General features: G+C 35.6%; 1 protein-coding gene across 11 annotated transcripts in view; it reads left to right on the forward strand.

The window, feature by feature from the left end:
* Nucleotides 1-18,586, forward strand: part of LOC127064086 (protein eva-1) — a 237,577-nt gene that overhangs the window by 85,396 nt on the left and 133,595 nt on the right. For 4 of the 11 annotated variants that reach the window (XR_007781581.1, XR_007781582.1, XM_050994631.1 and 1 more), the window contains exon 1: nt 14,767-15,963. The exons of 1 other annotated variant lie outside the window; for it this stretch is intronic. Coding sequence is in view for 8 of the 10 variants with exons in the window: in XM_050994631.1 (XP_050850588.1) it covers nt 15,876-15,963 (88 nt within the window). In the remaining 2 variants the exon portion in view is untranslated. Of the gene's footprint in view, nt 1-14,145; nt 14,218-14,415; nt 14,724-14,766; nt 15,964-18,586 lie in introns of those variants that run through there. 6 more of the 11 variants (XM_050994627.1, XM_050994626.1, XM_050994629.1 and 3 more) reach the window with 6 other exon arrangements.

Below are 18,586 nucleotides of genomic sequence, written 5' to 3' on the forward strand. Positions count from 1 at the left end.
TCCTTCTTCCTTTTCTTCTACTTCTACTTCCACTTCAACTTCAACGTCTACTTCGATGTCTACTTCCTTTTCCTTCGTACCGTTCGAAATCGCGCGTTTGTATTCGGGAATATGCTAGCCGTAGAAGGACGTGGAATAAATTATGTCACCTCAGGGAAAGAAAGATGAGGACGAGCCTCGTCTCTTCAAGAAAAATTGCCAAAGCTCTCCTCCGTCGTCGGATTCGATCGAAATCTTCTTCGAAGAGCTTCTTTTTCTTCTCCTTATAATCCTACCCTCTTCTTTTTCCTTCTTCTCTTCTTTTTTTCACATCTTTTTTCTACTTCTTCTTCTACTTCTTCTTCTTCTACTTCTTCTACTTCTTCTTCTTCTTCTTCTTCTTCTACTTCTTCTTCCTCTTCTTCTTCTTCTTCTTCAAAAGGAACTTAGAGAAAATTTCGAAGCCATGCTTTTCTTCTTTGACAAACTTTCAGATCCACCTTCGAGAACTTTAAAAAATCACGACTCGATCGTACGAGATTTTAAAGAGAAACAACGAAGTTGGAGGGTAAACGGTGCATTTCAAGTACAAATACGACACTCTTTCGCTCGCTTTCTCATTCGCTTTTTCTCTTTCTTCTGTCTCTCTTTCTTCTGTCTCTTTTTTCTCTTCGAACTTTTTCCTCGCGTATTTTGATTTTTCTTTGATTTTTTAAGATCTATCTTCGAACCATTTGATTTTTAATAAAAATATAAAACCGGTATTCACTCTCTGTATGTTCGATAAAAAAGAAAAGAAAAAAGAAAGAAATATCTTTGAAACAGTATACTTCATATCTAAAAAGACATTTCTCTTAGCCTCGAGAGATACACGCACGTATATATTTACAAAAGTATCTAGATACTCTTATATCGTATTTCTACTTAACAAATTTTCCTATATCTATCTTCGAATCATATAATTTTGTTTAGAATGCCAATGGCCGTAGATGAAATAAAATAATGTTCGAAATAATTTCTACAAATGAAACTCTTTCTTTCTATAAAACATTCACTTTGCAACAAACGGTATATACGTTCCAAAAAAAAAAAAAAAAAGAAAAAAGATGAGGAAAAAGGAAAAAAAAAGAGAAAAAGTGAAAGAACAAAACGAGACAGAACGAATAAAACACGTGTTTAGTTAGCAAAAGGTCGTATAATAATTTTGGAAAAACTCAGCTTACGTATTCACATAAATTACTTGAAGAGAATCGCAAAGGAACGGCGTTGGGTTCTCGCACGAGAATAGAAGTAAATCTTACTGGTACCCCTCGAGGAAACATCACTGTAAAGAGGAGAGGAGAGAAGGAGGAAATGGGGTGAAAGAGAGAGAAAGAGAGAGAGAGAGAGAGGATTCGAACAAGTGTAAAAGGAAAACGCGTGAGTTTCGAGCCACGATATCTCCGTATTCGTTGCAACTGACTTATTCAATTTGTATTCCATAATACTCGTATTACGAGGGAGGGAAACATAGTGGGAGGAAAGGAGAAGGAGAAGAAGAAGAAGAAGAAGAAGAAGAAGAAGAAACGGCCTTCGAGAGATATCTCGAGCTTCTCGCGTCGGACGAAACTCTTGGAAAGTGAATACACGTATACTTCTCTCTCATTCGATGCATTCAAAGCCGTGTGAAGTTCAGATTAGACTTTTCTTATAGATATGTGTGTACGCGTGTGTGAAGGTGTATATGTAGTTACTATATACATCCACGTATGAAACGTATGTACATTTATGTAGATTGATGTATGTGTGTGTATATGTGTATATACGTATTTGAAAATTTCCCAACCGAAAATATATATATTTCGCGATAAAAGCAGAGAATATTTTATGTCTCTTTGGCGACAACGTTAACGCGTTACAAACTCCCTTTTCCTTTTATGTTGAATTAATATGCGTATGAATGTATCTTTAGTTTCTAGGATTATTATTACAAAAGATCTTCCTACATTTCATTAAATTAACAACTCTTCGTAAAATAATATATATATATATATATATGCGCCCATCGAAGTAATTCTACTTTTATCTAAAACATATTCGCTATGGATAATAATAATATCGACATAAATCAAGATGTCAATATCAGCTGAGATACCCTTTTATGCATATATCCATACAACATTTGACGTTTTTAATGGTGCATAAAAAGTCGAATATGGTCGTTTATGTGATTTACGTCATATACGAGGGTACACAACGTTTTATTTCGCACAATATCATCTACACATTTTACATTTGGAAGCGGAATGTTCGGAAAATCGTCGAACGATGTTGACCCATGAGTATAGAACCGCGATGGGGAAGATTGACCGAAACGGTCCAACGCCTGCGGCCAGTTAGTTCGAATGTTTCCAGAGGGTTGAAACGATAAAGTGATTCATCGTCAATAGATGAGATGACTGAAAAGACAAGAAAGAGAATAAAAGGATCGAGTTTGAACGACGATTTCGAGTAATCGATTCCCACTCGATTAATTATCTTTTAGAAACCGACAAAGTGTTTCTGGACATCGTCAAAGGCTCACCTAGTTTCTCTGCCTTTTTTCTTCCTTTTTTTCTTTTTTTTTCTATTTTACTTTTTCCACCCTCCTCTTTTTTCTTTCTTTTTTTTTCTTTCTTTTTTCTTTCTTCTACGACTACTAAGCCCTGACGTCTTATGAGAGGCAGAAAAGAAGTTCCCTTGTTTCCGGGCGTGTTCCCGTAATACGAGCCACTAACGAGACCCTTTGCTTTTGCGGAGGATTCAAAGCTTACCGATATTTCCTCTCTGTCTATCTATCTATCTATTTATCTATCTATCTATCTATCTATCTATCTATCCATCTATGTATATATATAGGTATATGTATCTCTTGATTCCTCTCTAAGAGGGAAATAGGGAAGAGAAACTATCTTTGACGACAAAGAAACTACTTTAATAGTGCACAGGACGAAGTAGATGAACGAGAAGCTTATCATTCTAAAAAGTGTCAACTTTTACACGATTAACTCGAAAAACGAAATAAACGTGAAAGAATTAGCTGATATTCGAATCGAATAGTACAATTTAGGTGATCGATATCTTTCGAAAAAATGATTAATAAATTATCGATAATTTATATTAATGACAGATAATTGATAATTCTTTCGATAATTCCTATTAATTATTTACTAAATACATAATACATCATTTTTTCTCCATTTTCCACGAATAAAATGAGTTTTAATATATGAATGGAATTATCGATGATTATATTATAGTTGCCAGTCGATGAGATAAATATCGCATTAGTATCGAGCTCCTCGACGATAGGCATTCCAAATCAAAAAGTTGATTCTCGCGAGGATTCGTTTCACGCGTACCACGAATGCGGTTTAATATCGACAACCGGCTACCGTAGATGATCATCGAAGACTCTGTGCTACGATATTCTCTTTCTCTTCCATATATTTCTTTCTCTATCTCTATCTCCTTCTATCTTTGATTAGAAGCTTACTCATCTCTACATTTCTTATCGGACTACGCTAATAATTATTAACGTTGTGGAGTTTCCAAATGATGATTCTTTCATTTCGTATAACGAGAATCAATAATATCGTATCGTATCAATAATTTCAACATACTCGAGATTGTTCTCGAGAAACAAGAAATATTAATAAAGAGAGATAGGCCAAAGAGAATATCGAGAAACTTGTTTTCGTATAAAAGTAATTATTTATCAATATAAATGGAAAATATAAAAGGCGGTACTAGGATAGCTAAATTGAAATTTTCTTTAAAAGGAGAAATAAAATCCGAATAAAAAATTTCGTATACACGTATACTTTTCCATTGATACGTCCGAACCTATCTCATATATTAAAAAATTAGGCGAGCGGAGATAGATTTATTCACCGTTCGATCGAGGGGTAGAATATTTTATGGGCTAGAACGATAAATAATTCCAAAACGTCGAAGAGTCACAATATATTTGAATTGAATACATACATCCTGGCCGAGGTCCCTCTGTTCCGTAAATACGGATTACCTTTCCCATAGGACATACGTTTTCCCTAGCTAGTTCTTTCATCCTTTTTCTTTACTCCCTATCGGCCGCTTTTCGCGCCGTCAAGACATACTCGACGCAATCTGACAAACAAATATATTTCAAGCGGTCTTAAAGCAACGTGGACCTGGAAAAAGAGGATAGAAAAATGTGGTGAACGTAAAACCGAAATGCAGAAAAGGTTGGGAAGAGAGAAAGAGAAAACGTAGAGAAAATCAAATCCTCCGTATACTCTCACCGTTCGAATGAAACGACGAACGAACGAACGAACGTCTTTACCATTTTTTTCCTCCGATCTTTTACTTCTTCTTCTTCTTCTTCGTCTTCTTCTTCTTCTTCTCTTTCTCATTTTCTTCTGCGAATCACGTTGTACATTATGCCAGTGTAAATGTTTATAAAGTGAAATGTCGGTCGTTAGCAATGTTAACTTACTGAGCCGTCGAGTTAGCACCGCTACGTGTTTACGACTTTGGTACTTTTACAGTCGCGTCGTTAACGCGATCCGAAACTCGATGGTGAAACGTCCCGCGTGAGAAGATCAAGAATGAAACATCTAAAAGTGGAGAGAGAAAGAGAGAGAGAGAGAGAGAGAAAAGAGCATATTTAACACTTCGTTAAACGTAACACATAGGACAGAATACATAATGCGGAATCGTGTCATCTTTCGTTTAAGGGTAGTGGGTAGCGTTTAAACGAGTACGTACATACTACATACAGGTATATATACATATATATACATACATATATATATGTATATATATGTATATATATGTATGTATACATACGTAGATTGAATTTTCCAAAAGAGATGTAAATGGGGGATAAAAGAAAAAAAACAGAAAAAAGAAGGGATGAAAACGTGAAGGAGACGAAGAAGAATCTCTCGCGTTCTCTCTCTCTCTCTCTCTCTCTCTCTCTCTCTCTCTCTCTCTCTCTTTCTATGTTACGAGCAACGAGTCGTTGTAACTTAAGCCGTAATCCGTGAGAGCACGCTCGAGTTTCGCTTGCGAGAAGAAGACGCAAATGTTGCACTGCCGATACCCGCGCCATGTTTTCCTTCCGCTCCACTTTCCGCGAAAGTGTACGTGGGATTTGCGTCGCCCACGGAAAAACGTTGCGGCGCGTGATGCATCGTAACGAGCCGAAGAGGCTCCTTTCTACGAGCAAATAAGAGAAAAATTTCATTCAGAGAGAGAAAGAGAGAGAGAGAGAGAGAGAGAGGAAAGAAAAAGAAAGAAAGAAGAGAGAAACAAAGAAAAAATTTTAATTGACGTTTCGAGCTCCGTTGCTCTACTTCTTTGATTTTCAATCGAAAAATCATTTCTATCGTCGTAACAATCGAATCGTTCGAATAATTTTCCCTTCAAAAATTATTTTCCCTTATTCTTTTCTATTCGTATCGATCTTCTTTCTTCTTTTCTTTTTTATCAATCCTGCACTTCATCGTTAAGCCAATCTGCTCGTACATTTTACATAACTTATTACTCATTTACTGTTTCGTCTTATCTCAGTTCGAATATGTATATACATATATCGTCGGATCGAAGAGACCGTGATTTTGATGATGGATCAGAATCCATGAGAAAATTCGGTTCAAGCAATTGGACATGAATAAATGCTTCGTTAAAGCATAAATGGACTCAGGAAACGGATGCATTGTCTCTTGTTTTATTTTACGCACACCTCATCGCTTATACCTTCAAAGATAATAGCACGATGCGACAACGCGTTTGGTCCTCTTCTTCTTCCGTTGCCAACGACTCCCACACCCATTTTACCACTCTCACCCCTGGACATACCTTCGCTTCGTAACCCCCGTAACCCAGTCCGTTCTACCTCACACCCTTCTCATCGTCGTCGACGCGTTTTATTTCCATTTCCGGACGGCACGCTAAACTGCGGAAAATTACGGTCAGCCACTTTGACCAACCCGCGCCATTTTATTTGTATTATTTGCATATTACGTGACGTACCTGCCGACTCGCAGGTCGATCGACAGAAATTTGGGTCGCGATAAAAGTGCGAGCCTCGTAGTTAAAACATGGGAGTCATAGGTGTTATGGGAGTCAATGGTTTATCTCGCGTATCTGTTACGTGCGTCTTAAATCGAGATTCTTACGAATGGCGAAAAATTAAAACGAAACCCAACTCGTATTTTATTACCGCGTCATGCGTCTCGTACTTCTCGTACTTTCGTATATACGTATTTATACTTTCTTTTTTCTTTTTGTAATCTTCTTGTTTCTCTTTTTGTTTCCCTTTTTTTTCTTTTTTTTTCTTTTGTCATTTATTTGTTTGTTTGTTCGATTTTTTTCTTTTTTATATCGGTCTCCATCCTTGCGCGTAGGTATACGTGCTCATGTACGTCTCCATTCTCTGACAGAAGTATCCGAATAATATTTGCGTACCGTGGTGACATCATAAAAATGGAAAAGAATGCACAGATAACGGGCATGTCGGCGAATAAATATCGCTTCTCCGATCTCCGAACGCTCGTTGTTTGCCTATCGAATAAACGCACTTTTATTTATTTATATATGTATGTTTTATCTGCATATATATGTATAGCTATATTTGTACGCGTTTGTGTGCGTGTGTATAGATATATATATATATATATATATATATATATATATATATGCATAAAAATCGGAGTCGCCGACTAAGCGAATCAACTTGTTTGACATCCTACGTATAAAATCTTTTTTTATTTGTCTGTTTTAGTTTTATACGTATCGGGTAGACTTATTCGTAAACAGATATCCCAGAGAAACGTGTTTTCAGTTAAATCATGGATTTTCGTAAAACTCTAGCCAACAAATGCGACGCCGTTCGTACGGACAGCTTACATAATATTACAAATGCACCTACTCTCTGCGAGAATTTCAAGAATAACGGGCCTCCTACGAACCTTTCCCCCTTGTATTTTTCTCCTGGTAAAATGAAGTACAGCATCTCGTATATCGAGCGACTTACTTGCCACGATTCTTATTGATCGTTGTGTGTTCTCTCGTGGAAAATAAAATACATATACTAAAGATCTTATATTTTGTAAAGAACGTAATTTGAAATAGCTAAAGAATCTATCTAATCTAATCTAATAGCCAAAGAATGGCTAAAGAATTTATTTATTCTCGTTTGATTAATAAACTATTGCTTCGAAACGATTCTTTTTTTTTTCTTTTAACCAACGTTAGAGTTTTTTGAGCGATTTTTGTATTTTCTCTGAAGTCTTGCGTTTAACGCTTTTATCTTTCAGAAAAAGAGAGAAAAAGAGAGAGATAGAGAGAGGGAAAAAGAGGGAGAGAAAGACAGAGTGGAAGTAGTCAACCACGAAAAGCTTTGCTTCGCTATCGGAAAGCTATTTTTCGTTAACGCGTTTCCCTCCAAGACGACGTTAAATACAGCCTTGTTCGAATAAGTCGTTCGATCGAAAGAATCGTGGGCACGTGCGAAACATACTTAAGAAAAAGGCAGCTCTTAAGCGAACATTAGAGATAGGTACTACTAAGATTCTTGTTTTCGAAAGAAAAATATACCAAAGATCTCTTATTAGATTTTTAAAAAGTACGTAATGATACGATAAGAAGCAGTAATATTTTATATGTACGATATGAAGAAAGATATTGATAAAATAATAATTTCATTCTTACGATAATATGTTCTTTTTTTCATTTTTCTTTTTTCCTTATAATAATACACATCTCATTATATATTCTTTTTTTTTTGATAATAGAAAAATGAAAAACTTGAAAGAATGTCAAAGATTTATATAACAACCGTGATACATTTGGAGATAGCATTGGATTCTTAAGGCGTATATAAATTGTATGGGAAAACTGCATGTGAAATTCCTCTCATTATTTTTATTGATAATGTAAGATATATGAGAAGAAAAAAATCTTTGAAAAGAAATCGAAGGAATATATATTGCTATAATTGCTTGTGTCTTCTTTTTTCTTTTCTTTTCCTTTTTATTCTACGTCGAAAAGATCGTAAAATATCATTTAAAGTGAGACATTTAAAGTAAGACATTTAAAGATAGGATAGAAAGAGAAAGAGAGAGAAAGAAAGTACGTTTAGATTGCATTGATTTTAATAGTACTCGAATGGTACTCGGCTATTTGACATGGAATGACCCAAGTATTGAAATTCTATGAACATCCCTTTACACGACCTATTTCTACTAACCTTTCTCACCACGTATTCGCGGAAGTGGAAACTCAGCGGAAAGGAAGTCGCTAGGTTCGTATCGAAAAGTCATTTTTCGTTAACACACTTTCCTTGGCATATACACATCGACAGCCGCTTTCTTTTGGTATGGTACTCGATCAAGAAAACCCTTGCGAACTTAAAAATGCGACAAACGTCGAGAAAATTCTTTTTCAGAGATTCCATACCTCCGTGATATTTCTCCGTCGTAAAGCAAATAAGAATCTGAAGATGCATCAAACACGTCGTTAAACTCTTTTAACGGGACATTAATCGTTGCAAAGGAAATCGCTATCAATAAATAATAAGACAGATGTTAGATAGTTCAATAATTTATTAATCGTATAAATAGGATTACGTTGTTAGGAATTATGTCATTACGAAAGGATTAAAAGAAAAAGAAAAAAGGAAAGAACTTCAAAAGAATTATATAATAATATTAATAACAATAATAATAATAATAATAATAATAAAAGTAAATATAACAAAATAGATAATAAATATAATAAATAAAGAAAATAAAAGTACAAAATATAATAAAATTATATAGCAATAATAAACGACGTATAAGTAGATATCGTATTTATTCGAAAGTATATATAGAAATGATACGTAATCTTCCGATCAATGGATCATTAGGATCAAAGGCTCTACGAAAGTCTAGTCTTCAGTTTCTACAGGTATCTAAGTACTTACTTACGTCACATAGAGCTATAGAAATGAAGTTTTGTGCATAGACTTCCACTGATGAATGGCGTTCTGGAATGAACGGGCTAACCGGCGAAAGTTCGCATTAAATACATTAACGTGAAGCTCGTGACTTTAGAAGAGAAGGCGGTCTGCTAGCGTTAAATCACGCATAAAATTCGTGGCCGACCTCTGTTCGTGATTAACGGCTGTTCCCACTCGAACGCCGGTGCATTTTCCAAACTATAAACACTCACGACCCCGTTTTCTCTCTCACTGTTTTTCCGTTCATTCACGTAAACCCCTTTTTCGATTACTTTTTTTTCTTTTTAATCCTTTTTTTTTAATACTTATTTTATTTTATTTTATTTTATTTTTTTTTTATTTTTTTTCCCCTCGCACACACGAACCTTAATTAATCCTCACGGAATCTTCTTATCGCTTCCTTATAAATAATTTTTCAATTGGAGAACTTTATTACATATCTAAATAATTACTTTTAAATCTCCACAAAATATTTCAACCATTCGTCTAACTATAAAATATACCTTCTGTTTCTGACACATCATATATATACATATATATGTATATTATTTAAAACTTTAATAAAGTTCAAGAAAGAATAGATATCTCAATATTATATTATTTAAAAGATATTCTCTTCAAGTATAGAACTATCTTCACTTTTTTCTTCAGCGTTTCTTTCACAAAGCACTTTCTCTCCTTCTCTCTCTCTTTCTCTCTATCTCTCTATTTTTTCTCATCTTCTTCTCCTTCACGTCGAAAGCTTTTTAGCACGAGGTTCACTCACTCGAGTATTTTTCAGGAAGGCAAGACGATCCGATAATTATTCGAGCTAAGCTCTTGCGGTTTCGGTTGCTTTGTTTTCTCCGCGTTGCCTGCTAAGGGGAGGAAAACGGAAATGTGATTTTAAAAGCGCCAACTTTCCTCGCGGGACTTCAACCCCTCCCATTTTATCGTTCTCTCTCTCTCTCTCTCTCTCTCTCTCTCCCCGTCTTTCTTTCTTTCTACCCCTCTATCCCGACGTTTCCTTTCGCCTTCTTCTTTCTCCTTTAGTGATTTCCCTCATTCACTCGCTCTTTTTCTTTCACGCTTGCTTTTTTAAACCGCGACGCGAGCCAAGCGAAGCGCGGAAAGTACGAAAGACGTAAAAGAGAACGGTTCCTTTTATTTATGGCTTTCTCGGAATTTCTCGCGGCGGACTTTACCGTCAGCATCACCTGTCTAATTTATGAAAAATTCTCGAGAGTCGAATTTACCGAGCGTAAAGACATAGTTCTTTCTTATATTCAAGAGAAAGAGAAAGATGTTCTCTCCTATCGTTGAGGTCCACTTCGGGACCGCTTGGTACGACTCTTAAGAAGAAAAAAAAATGGAGGAAAAGACGCTTTGATTGTTTTCCGAAAGTCGATCCTCGATCGATCAAGAAATAAAAAGAAACAGACAGAGAGAGAGAGAGAGAGAGAGAGAATAGAGAGAAACAGAAAGAGAAAGAGAAAGAGAAAGAGTAAAAGTAAAAAAAGAATAACCAACCGGTATTGGCGAGAAACCTTTAGAAACAAGGATAGCCGAACTATCCTTTGAGGTTAAAAACGAAACTGAACGGAGGAGAGAAAGTTTGTTTAGTCGAAAGATCCGACAGTGCCGTGCCGAGTCAGAGCTATACCCAACCAAAACGAGCCTGCTAATGGATGGTGTAGATTTTGCTCTTTTTTTTTTTTTTATTTTCTTCCTCTCTCTCTCTCTCTCTCTTTTTTATTTTCTTGTTTTTTTTTGTTTTATTTTCTTCCACCCTTTCCTCCCTTTGCGCTTTTACCCTCGCTTCTCTACCCTTCTCCCGCCATTCCCCAACTCAACCCCTCGACAAACTCGCGGCAACGCGCGAATGTTTGCTCGCGATGATTCGAACGAGCTCGTTTGTTTTACGCGAATCGACACGTCGAACCATGTGGGGCTTGAGCTAAATCAGGACGCCGGAGGAATGACCGACTTCGAAAGGAATAACACATACCGTTGTAGTTTTATCATCGTTATTATTACCATTACTATTATCATCGTCGTCATCGTCATCATTATTATTCTTGTTAAGTTTCAATAAACTTTGTCTTCCTTTCTTCCTTTTCTTTTTTCCTTCTTCTTTCTTCTTTTATTTCTGTTTTCTTCTCTTCCATTTCTTTTTTCTTTTTTCTTTTTTCTCTTTCCATCGATCGATCACCGGTGAAAGATATTCGTTAAGTAGATACAAAATTCTAATTTCGTCGAAATGGTCGAGTCCGAGATTCGGTGGAACGATAACGTTTACGTTGAAATTTTCTACGAGTGCGATTAAATGTCATCCAGATTTTAAGTGCTTATTTTTATCTTCGTCCAGAGAGGTCGTTAAATCGTCCCGAAGTAGTACGACGATATCTAAGGACGGTGACCCGAATAACGCGTAAAAATAAGTATGGAACTATCGATTTCTCGTCGAGGACGAAAGAAGGAAGAAAAGAGAATCGACCTATCAAGAAAAGAAGAAGGAACGTTTTCGTTGGAATGAAAAGGGAAGAGGGAGGGCGTTTATGCAACCGGTACAGCTGAATGTTTGGCACGATTTGGTTGCCAGTCGTCCGGGTAATAAAGCACAGAAGCAAAACGAGTTAAGTAGAACAACGTAGGACGCTACGACACGAACACGTTGCGGAGGATGCGTTTTATGGACCTTACCCTTCCTTCTTAAACTTGCTTAGAACTCGGAACTTTAATATTCACGAGCCGAAAGTCGCTAAAATATTTTTCTTTTTTCAAACGAACGCACGAGAATGGACTGGATTATCTTTGAAAGTTGGCTTTTTTCTTTCCTTCTTTCTTCTTTCTTTCTTTCTTTCTTTCGTTCTTTCTTTTTTTCTTTCTGCAAAGTTCGATGAATATAAAAATTATTTCAAATGAGAACTCTTAAATTTTCTTATTTAAACTTCATTAAAATCATTCACGAATGATTCTGTATATTTCAATGATTTTTCTTTTCTTTCTTCTTTTTTCCTTTTTATCGTTTCTTTTTTGTAAGAAGAGTGTTTAGAGATATACACGCACAAACTATCGATTTTAATCGTATAAGATAAATTTACAATTAACGAGTTCAAATCGATATTGGCGAAGAAATAGGTATACAAATATTTATCTAAAGACGAAATTGTAATTCTTCTTTGGAATCAACCTTTATATACTAACCGTTCGCATTATGTTTTTCGTACGCCGGATAAATAAAATTAAAGCTTACTATCTCCGGCGTACGAGACTTCGTATATATTTTTGGGCGGTTCTCCTTCGAGACGCTTGAATTTCGTTGCACATGGCCCATCCTCTTCGTAACAGGAAAGAAACCCGTTAACCCGATGGGTCCTTCTTGCTTCGATGCCAGAGCGGATGTGCTTCCGAAGGAGCACGAGATCTCTGCAGTTTATTCGTGATCTTCTTCTTCTTCTTCTTCTTCTTCTTCTTCTTCTTCTTTTCTGAACGAGTTCTTTGTCGATTCTTTATTTCGTTCTCGATATCAACGATTTCTTTCGAGGACGATTCACAAATTCTTTTGAAAGGACATTACTCTTATGATTTATTAAATCTCGAATGAAATTTCATCAAAAGCCTATAGTCTTTATCTTTTACAAAAGAGATAGATAGAGAGAGAATAGCGATTTGAAGGAAAATTTTATGAGCTCATTTACAAGCTGATGACTGCTTACGAAACAAGGGTTCCTTGAGCAAACGCTTTCTGGCTTGAGTTAGGTCTCAAAGAGGGATAAGCTTTGTACGGTAAACTTTCGTTCATCTTACGACTGGTGCGAGGTCACGATCGCGAGGTCACTCACTTGAAAATTCGATTAAACTTCGTTGTAACGCATTTTTACTGAAATTATATATATATATATATATATATATATATATATATATAAAGAGAAACTTTATTTGCTTCGTTAGGTTTCTTTCTCGAGCGAGCTGTTTTGGAGAATCAGATTTTTAACCAAAGTCAACGAAGAATCGGTAAAATCGGTCGAAGCGAAGATACGAAAAAGTTCTCTCAGAAATATTTAAACTCGTTGTCTATTTTTCTTTGTTTCTCTAAAAAGAAAAAGAAATATATATACATATATATATATATATATATATATATATATATATATATATTGGTTACGGCGAGACGTAACTTCAGGACTAAAAAGTTTCAAGACTTTTCGCGATAAGACGCGAACTAAAGACGTCGTTCTATCTAGATCTAGGTTTAACCAAGAATTCGCGACAAAATTTTAATTAGGAAGCTTGTGGCCAACATAAAACTTCGAACCGAAGTGGAGCTTAATCAGCGGTTATGCAACAATTTCGAACACGGTTTCGTTCCGTTCATCGGATGATTCGCTATAATTACGAAGAATGTTTGGTATGTTCGAATATTTTGCAATACAAACAGAGAAATGTAATATAATCGAATAAAGATTGTTTGGAATACGATAGTCCAATTAAAACCAAGACATAAAAATATTATTTTCAAAAGATTCTTTCCAAAATTTTGCTTCTCAAAAAGAATTCTTTTCAAAACCGAACATTTCTGAATCATTGAATATTATTATTTCATTCTATCCGATTATTACTCGTTTGGATGATCATCGATAAGTTTCGTTCAATCGAAAGAAGAACAAAAGCAAAACAGAAAAAAGAAGAAAGGAAATTGAAACGACGAATTAGTTACCTGCACGAAAAAAAAAATAATAAAAAATAAAAAAAGAAACAAAAGGAATGAAAAAAGAAAAGATAAACGATAAATCCTTGTATAAATAATAGGGACTGTGTCGTAAAAATCTCGATCTTAGTTCGATCCCTCGCTCCAATACAGTTTTCAATTACCGTTCGTTTCATTTCCATTTCGTTTATCCTTCAAACAGATATCGATACTACTACAGTATCGAATAAAAAGTATTTCACCCTTTCGAAAAAAAGGGGGTTAAGTTTTGTACGGGGTCACGACCATCTTTTTCCCGCGCGCGCGAGTGTTTAACCTATCTTCGAAGACTAGAAGAGTAGGGGGAGAAGGGTTAGGCGAGGCTGGGAGAAGCGTTGCCGCGAGATAGGTGAGGGCTAGTGGTGGGGGGAAAGCGCGACGATTGGTCGAGAGCGTGGGGTGGGTACGGGTTGTGTGAATCGTGACGTCACGCGTCGCCTGCTTTGAAATCGGCCAGGCAGTCAGTCGCGCGGCGAACTTCGTAGCGTGCGTCTGTCGATTAGTTTGTGTCCTGTTTATATATATATATATATCTTTCTCTCTCTTTCTCTTTCTCTTTCTCTCTATTAGTATCCAACTATTTATCTATATATTTATTTATTCATTTCTTTACATATCTGTCTTTCTCTTTTTCTCTCTTTTGCTCTTTTCTTTTTTACTCCATTTCTCTGTTTCTATCTCGTTTCGTCTCGTGTTTTAGCCCGGTCCTTCGAGTTTTCCTCAAACTCGACCACATCGAACGAACGAAAATATCTTAGAAGAATCTCTCTTTGCTCCCTCTTCTTCTACCTCTCCATCACCCTCTCTTTCTCTCTCTCTCTCTCTATATATATATATATACATATACACATATATATTGGATTACTTGATTTTTCTCGAGAACGATCTTTTATACGGATTCTCTCGATTACATATATATATATTTTTTTTGTTTCTTTACTGGTTTTCTCGAGAAGTGCGAAAAATCGTCCGTGAAACTTCGTACGCTCTTCGCGAAAGTTTTCCACGGTAAGAGGTTGTGGAAGAGGAGGAGGAGGAGGAGGAGGAGGAGGAGGAGGAGGAGGAGGAAGAAGAAGAAGAAAACCACGTGACCAGAGAGTCGAAGAACAACGCGAACAAATCCTTAGAAAGAGAGAGAAAAAAAGAGTGAGAGAGAGAGAAAGAGAGAGAGAGAGAGAGAGAGAGAGAGTAAAAAAAAAGAGAGATAAGAGAGAGAAAGAAAGAAAGAAAGAAAGAGAGCTAGCTTCGTATTCTCCAGACGACGAGAAGAGCTCACAGCTGGCAAGAAGGATTAGAGGAAGAGTTACTGTGAGATCAAAGGAAGAAAAGAGAAGGAGAAGGATAATCTAGTGATATATGTACGATCGATAAAAAAAAGAAACCGTCAGTAATACGTACGTACGGATCTTTGATCGATCGATCGATCGATCGATCGGTCGGTCTATTGGTAACACGAACAATGTGTTTTGTGTGTTGATTGTTATATCGTTGTTTATTGGTTACGTGCGTGGTTTAAAGAGATACTGTGCGTGCGGTGTGTGTGTGTGTGTGTGTGTGTGTGTGTGTGTCTGTGGTATGACACGTTGAAGAAGCACAGCGAATACAGTGATTGGAGTGATATGATCCGAGTATTTGTGAAAATGAATGTATTTAAAGGATTAAAAATAGGATAGAAAACAGTTTATATATATATATATATATATACACACACACAAGCGACGTACACGTACACGTATCACACACATACACGCATACACACGTGTATATATTTATACGTAAATCTCTAACATCATCGCGTCCTCTATTAGTGTTTTTATTATTGTTGTTATAATAATAATAATAATAGTATTGTTATTAACGAGAAAGAGATCCCTCTCTCTCTCTCTCTCTCTCTTTCTTTCATACATGTACACATATACACACACGTATATACTTCTTACAAACTTCATCCTCACGAGATCGTATATCAGAGTCTGAAGAGAGATCGAAATGGGAGTGGTACTGATGCTGCTGCTGTTGCTGGTGCGCGGATTCGTTCGAGGTTAACCGATCACTCGGTGCCTTCTCGCGCCTGGCTGCTACTCTCGAGTGGATCCTCTCGAAGGGTAATTAGTCGTTGGACGTACGAGAAGAGCTACTACTCCCCTTCTGCATCGTCACATGTCCTTCTTTATCGTCATGCTGACCTTCACGTTGTTGTTACTCTTCCTGCTACTTGGCCGTCCGGTCGCCCGTGCGGATAACTTGGGTAAGTTATACGTTAATATTCATTTTTATCCTATCATTTCATTTCGATTAATCATCGTAATATCTTTATAAAGAATAATGCTGTAATGGGCTGAAGAGGGTGGTGGGTAATAGGATTAAAAAGGGGAAGTTAAGAATCAGATTTCTACGTGAAAAGAATTTCAATGTAATTGTTCATTTTTCAAAAAGGATATTACCCACGTTCATTCTTTTTCCCTACTCTAATGTCATTTCATATCGTTTTCAGGTTGCGTAGAAATCATATTTTTCGAGATCGATTATTCTCGCGACTTGATCCTTTTTATTCCTGTTGAATTTCTTTTTCCTTTTTTTTTTTCATTTCTTTTTTTTTCTTTTTTTTTATAAACGATAGCCATATGTCAAATGTTGTATCTATTAAGAATAGCGTGGTATTAAAACGTTTGTGCGCTCTCTTTTCTTTTTGCAAACAAGTACTTACTCGAATGAAAAGTACGAGAAAGGGCATATACTTAGGTGAGGGATAAAGACGAACAGACAAGGGAAAAGAAAAGAAGACAAAGGTATGCTAATGAATCTTGCGATAATTTTAATAAATCTTGCTACAATTAACTAAACATCGTTATTAGTTTAAAAATCTTTTCCAATGACTCATTCGTTCTCTTTGTTAACAAAGACGTTATAGCTTATATTATATGTTAACGAAATAATCGATATTTTCAAGGACGAAGCGAAACTTATTTCCTTTCCTTTGTTTAATCATTGTTATTAGTACGTAGTAATATTATTAGTACGTAGTAATTTTCATTTGACCGAAGAAAGAAAACAACAAAACGTGAATGTTAGATGTAGTACGAAGGACATAAGAAGTACGTACATACACACGCGTATACATACATACATAGATACGTATATACGTAAAAGGTCGTAAACAAACGTTGATGGAGAACATCGCCATTTACAACGAGTTGCTTTTCTAGAAGAAAGGAAAAAGGATGCTTTTGATCGAACAAAGGCTTCTATGATACGCTCTATGCAAGCTATCGACTTTTCAACGACTTATTATGGATGAATCTCGCTCTTTCTTTCTATGTATATGTATGTATATATGTATATATGTGTTTAGTATACGCGTGTGAACATTTTCTTCGGATCTCGCTGAAAAATCTCTGAAAGAATTTATTTTGTCTATCGCTGACGTAGAAACTTAAATTCATCTTCGTCCGTCGTGTATCAGCGGCGAGTGTGAGCAGGATAGATAAGAAAAGAAAAGAAAAAAAAAATAAAGGAAAAAAAAAACGACAAAGTCAACAACACATACGAACAAACTGTGTTATGATTTCAACGACTAACGCTTTTCGATGACTTTTCTCTTTGTCGTTGAACGTAAAAATGCCGTAACGTTTTCAACGTACTTTTTCCTGTTATTGAAGAAGTACTAAATCGTCGTCGTCGTCGTCGTCGTCGTCGTGTCGTCGTCGTCAACATCTACGTCGACGTCGAGATTCTTTCTCTCGCTTAGAAGAAGACGAAACTCTTTGCGAAGCTTCTTCTTTTGGAGGCTAACGATCGGACTTATGTTAGAACGTACACAAAAGGAACGAAAGAAAGAAAAACGCGTATACATTTCGCGACAGAGAAATAGGAGAATCTACGAGAAATAGATTTTATATATATATATATATAAAAAGAAAGGAATCAGTCGATATCAGAAAAGTGTAACATTTTCTGTAGTCGCCAGTCTTTCTTTCGATCTTTCCTTTTCTATTATTTTTTTCGTTTATATATTGTTCTTTTTGTTCGTTTCTTTATTTTTCCTTTTTTTCTAATTTTTGTATATAGACATAGCAGCATTCTCTGTAAAGTTTTATTCGTGTCGTTGCATTGTCACACAATCACCACGTTTATTTTGATGTAGATATAATCGAGAGAAGAGCATTTTTCTTCCGATAAAAAGTTTCTACGTTTTTGTTCTACAAAGTAAGTTGAAATATTGAATTTAAATTTTTCTCTTGGGTCCTTTATACGTCCCATGGGATAAGTTACTTTCGAAATTTGTCAGAGACATTCTTTTTTCTTTTCCTTTTTTTTTTTCTCTTCCTTTAATTAACTATACGTTTTAGATCCAGTCTAATAGATCTTATTAGAGAATAAATATGAACTAAAGTCTTTGTGTAACGTCATATATAACTTCCAAGTCACACAAACTATTTTTCCAGCACGAAAGTATCACAGTTAGTTCGTATCCCGAGAGTTAATATTTGCTATAATTCTAAGTTATATTTAGTATAATGTATATCATAATATTAATCATAAGTTACATTATATAAATATTTTTTCCTTCTCTTCTTTTTTTTTTTATATCATAAAATTTTTTGCTACAGACTTTTTGCCAGAAGAAAATATAATTATTTAGAAATTGTATTTTAATGTTGTATTTTAATATTAAAATTCTTTTTTTATGCAGTATTACAATATCGTCCCTTTTTTTTTTGGTTCCTGATTTTTTGCATTCTTTTCCTAAGAAGATAAAGGTAAAAGAGAGACAGAGAGAGAGAGAGGGAGAGAGAAGATAATCAGAGAGAAAGAAAGAGAGAAGATAATTATAGAGAAAGGTATAGGGATATATATATAGATAGATAGAT

The sequence above is a fragment of the Vespula vulgaris genome, chromosome 5 (assembly GCF_905475345.1).
Source record: "Vespula vulgaris chromosome 5, iyVesVulg1.1, whole genome shotgun sequence".
Classification (NCBI taxonomy): Eukaryota; Metazoa; Arthropoda; class Insecta; order Hymenoptera; family Vespidae; genus Vespula; species Vespula vulgaris.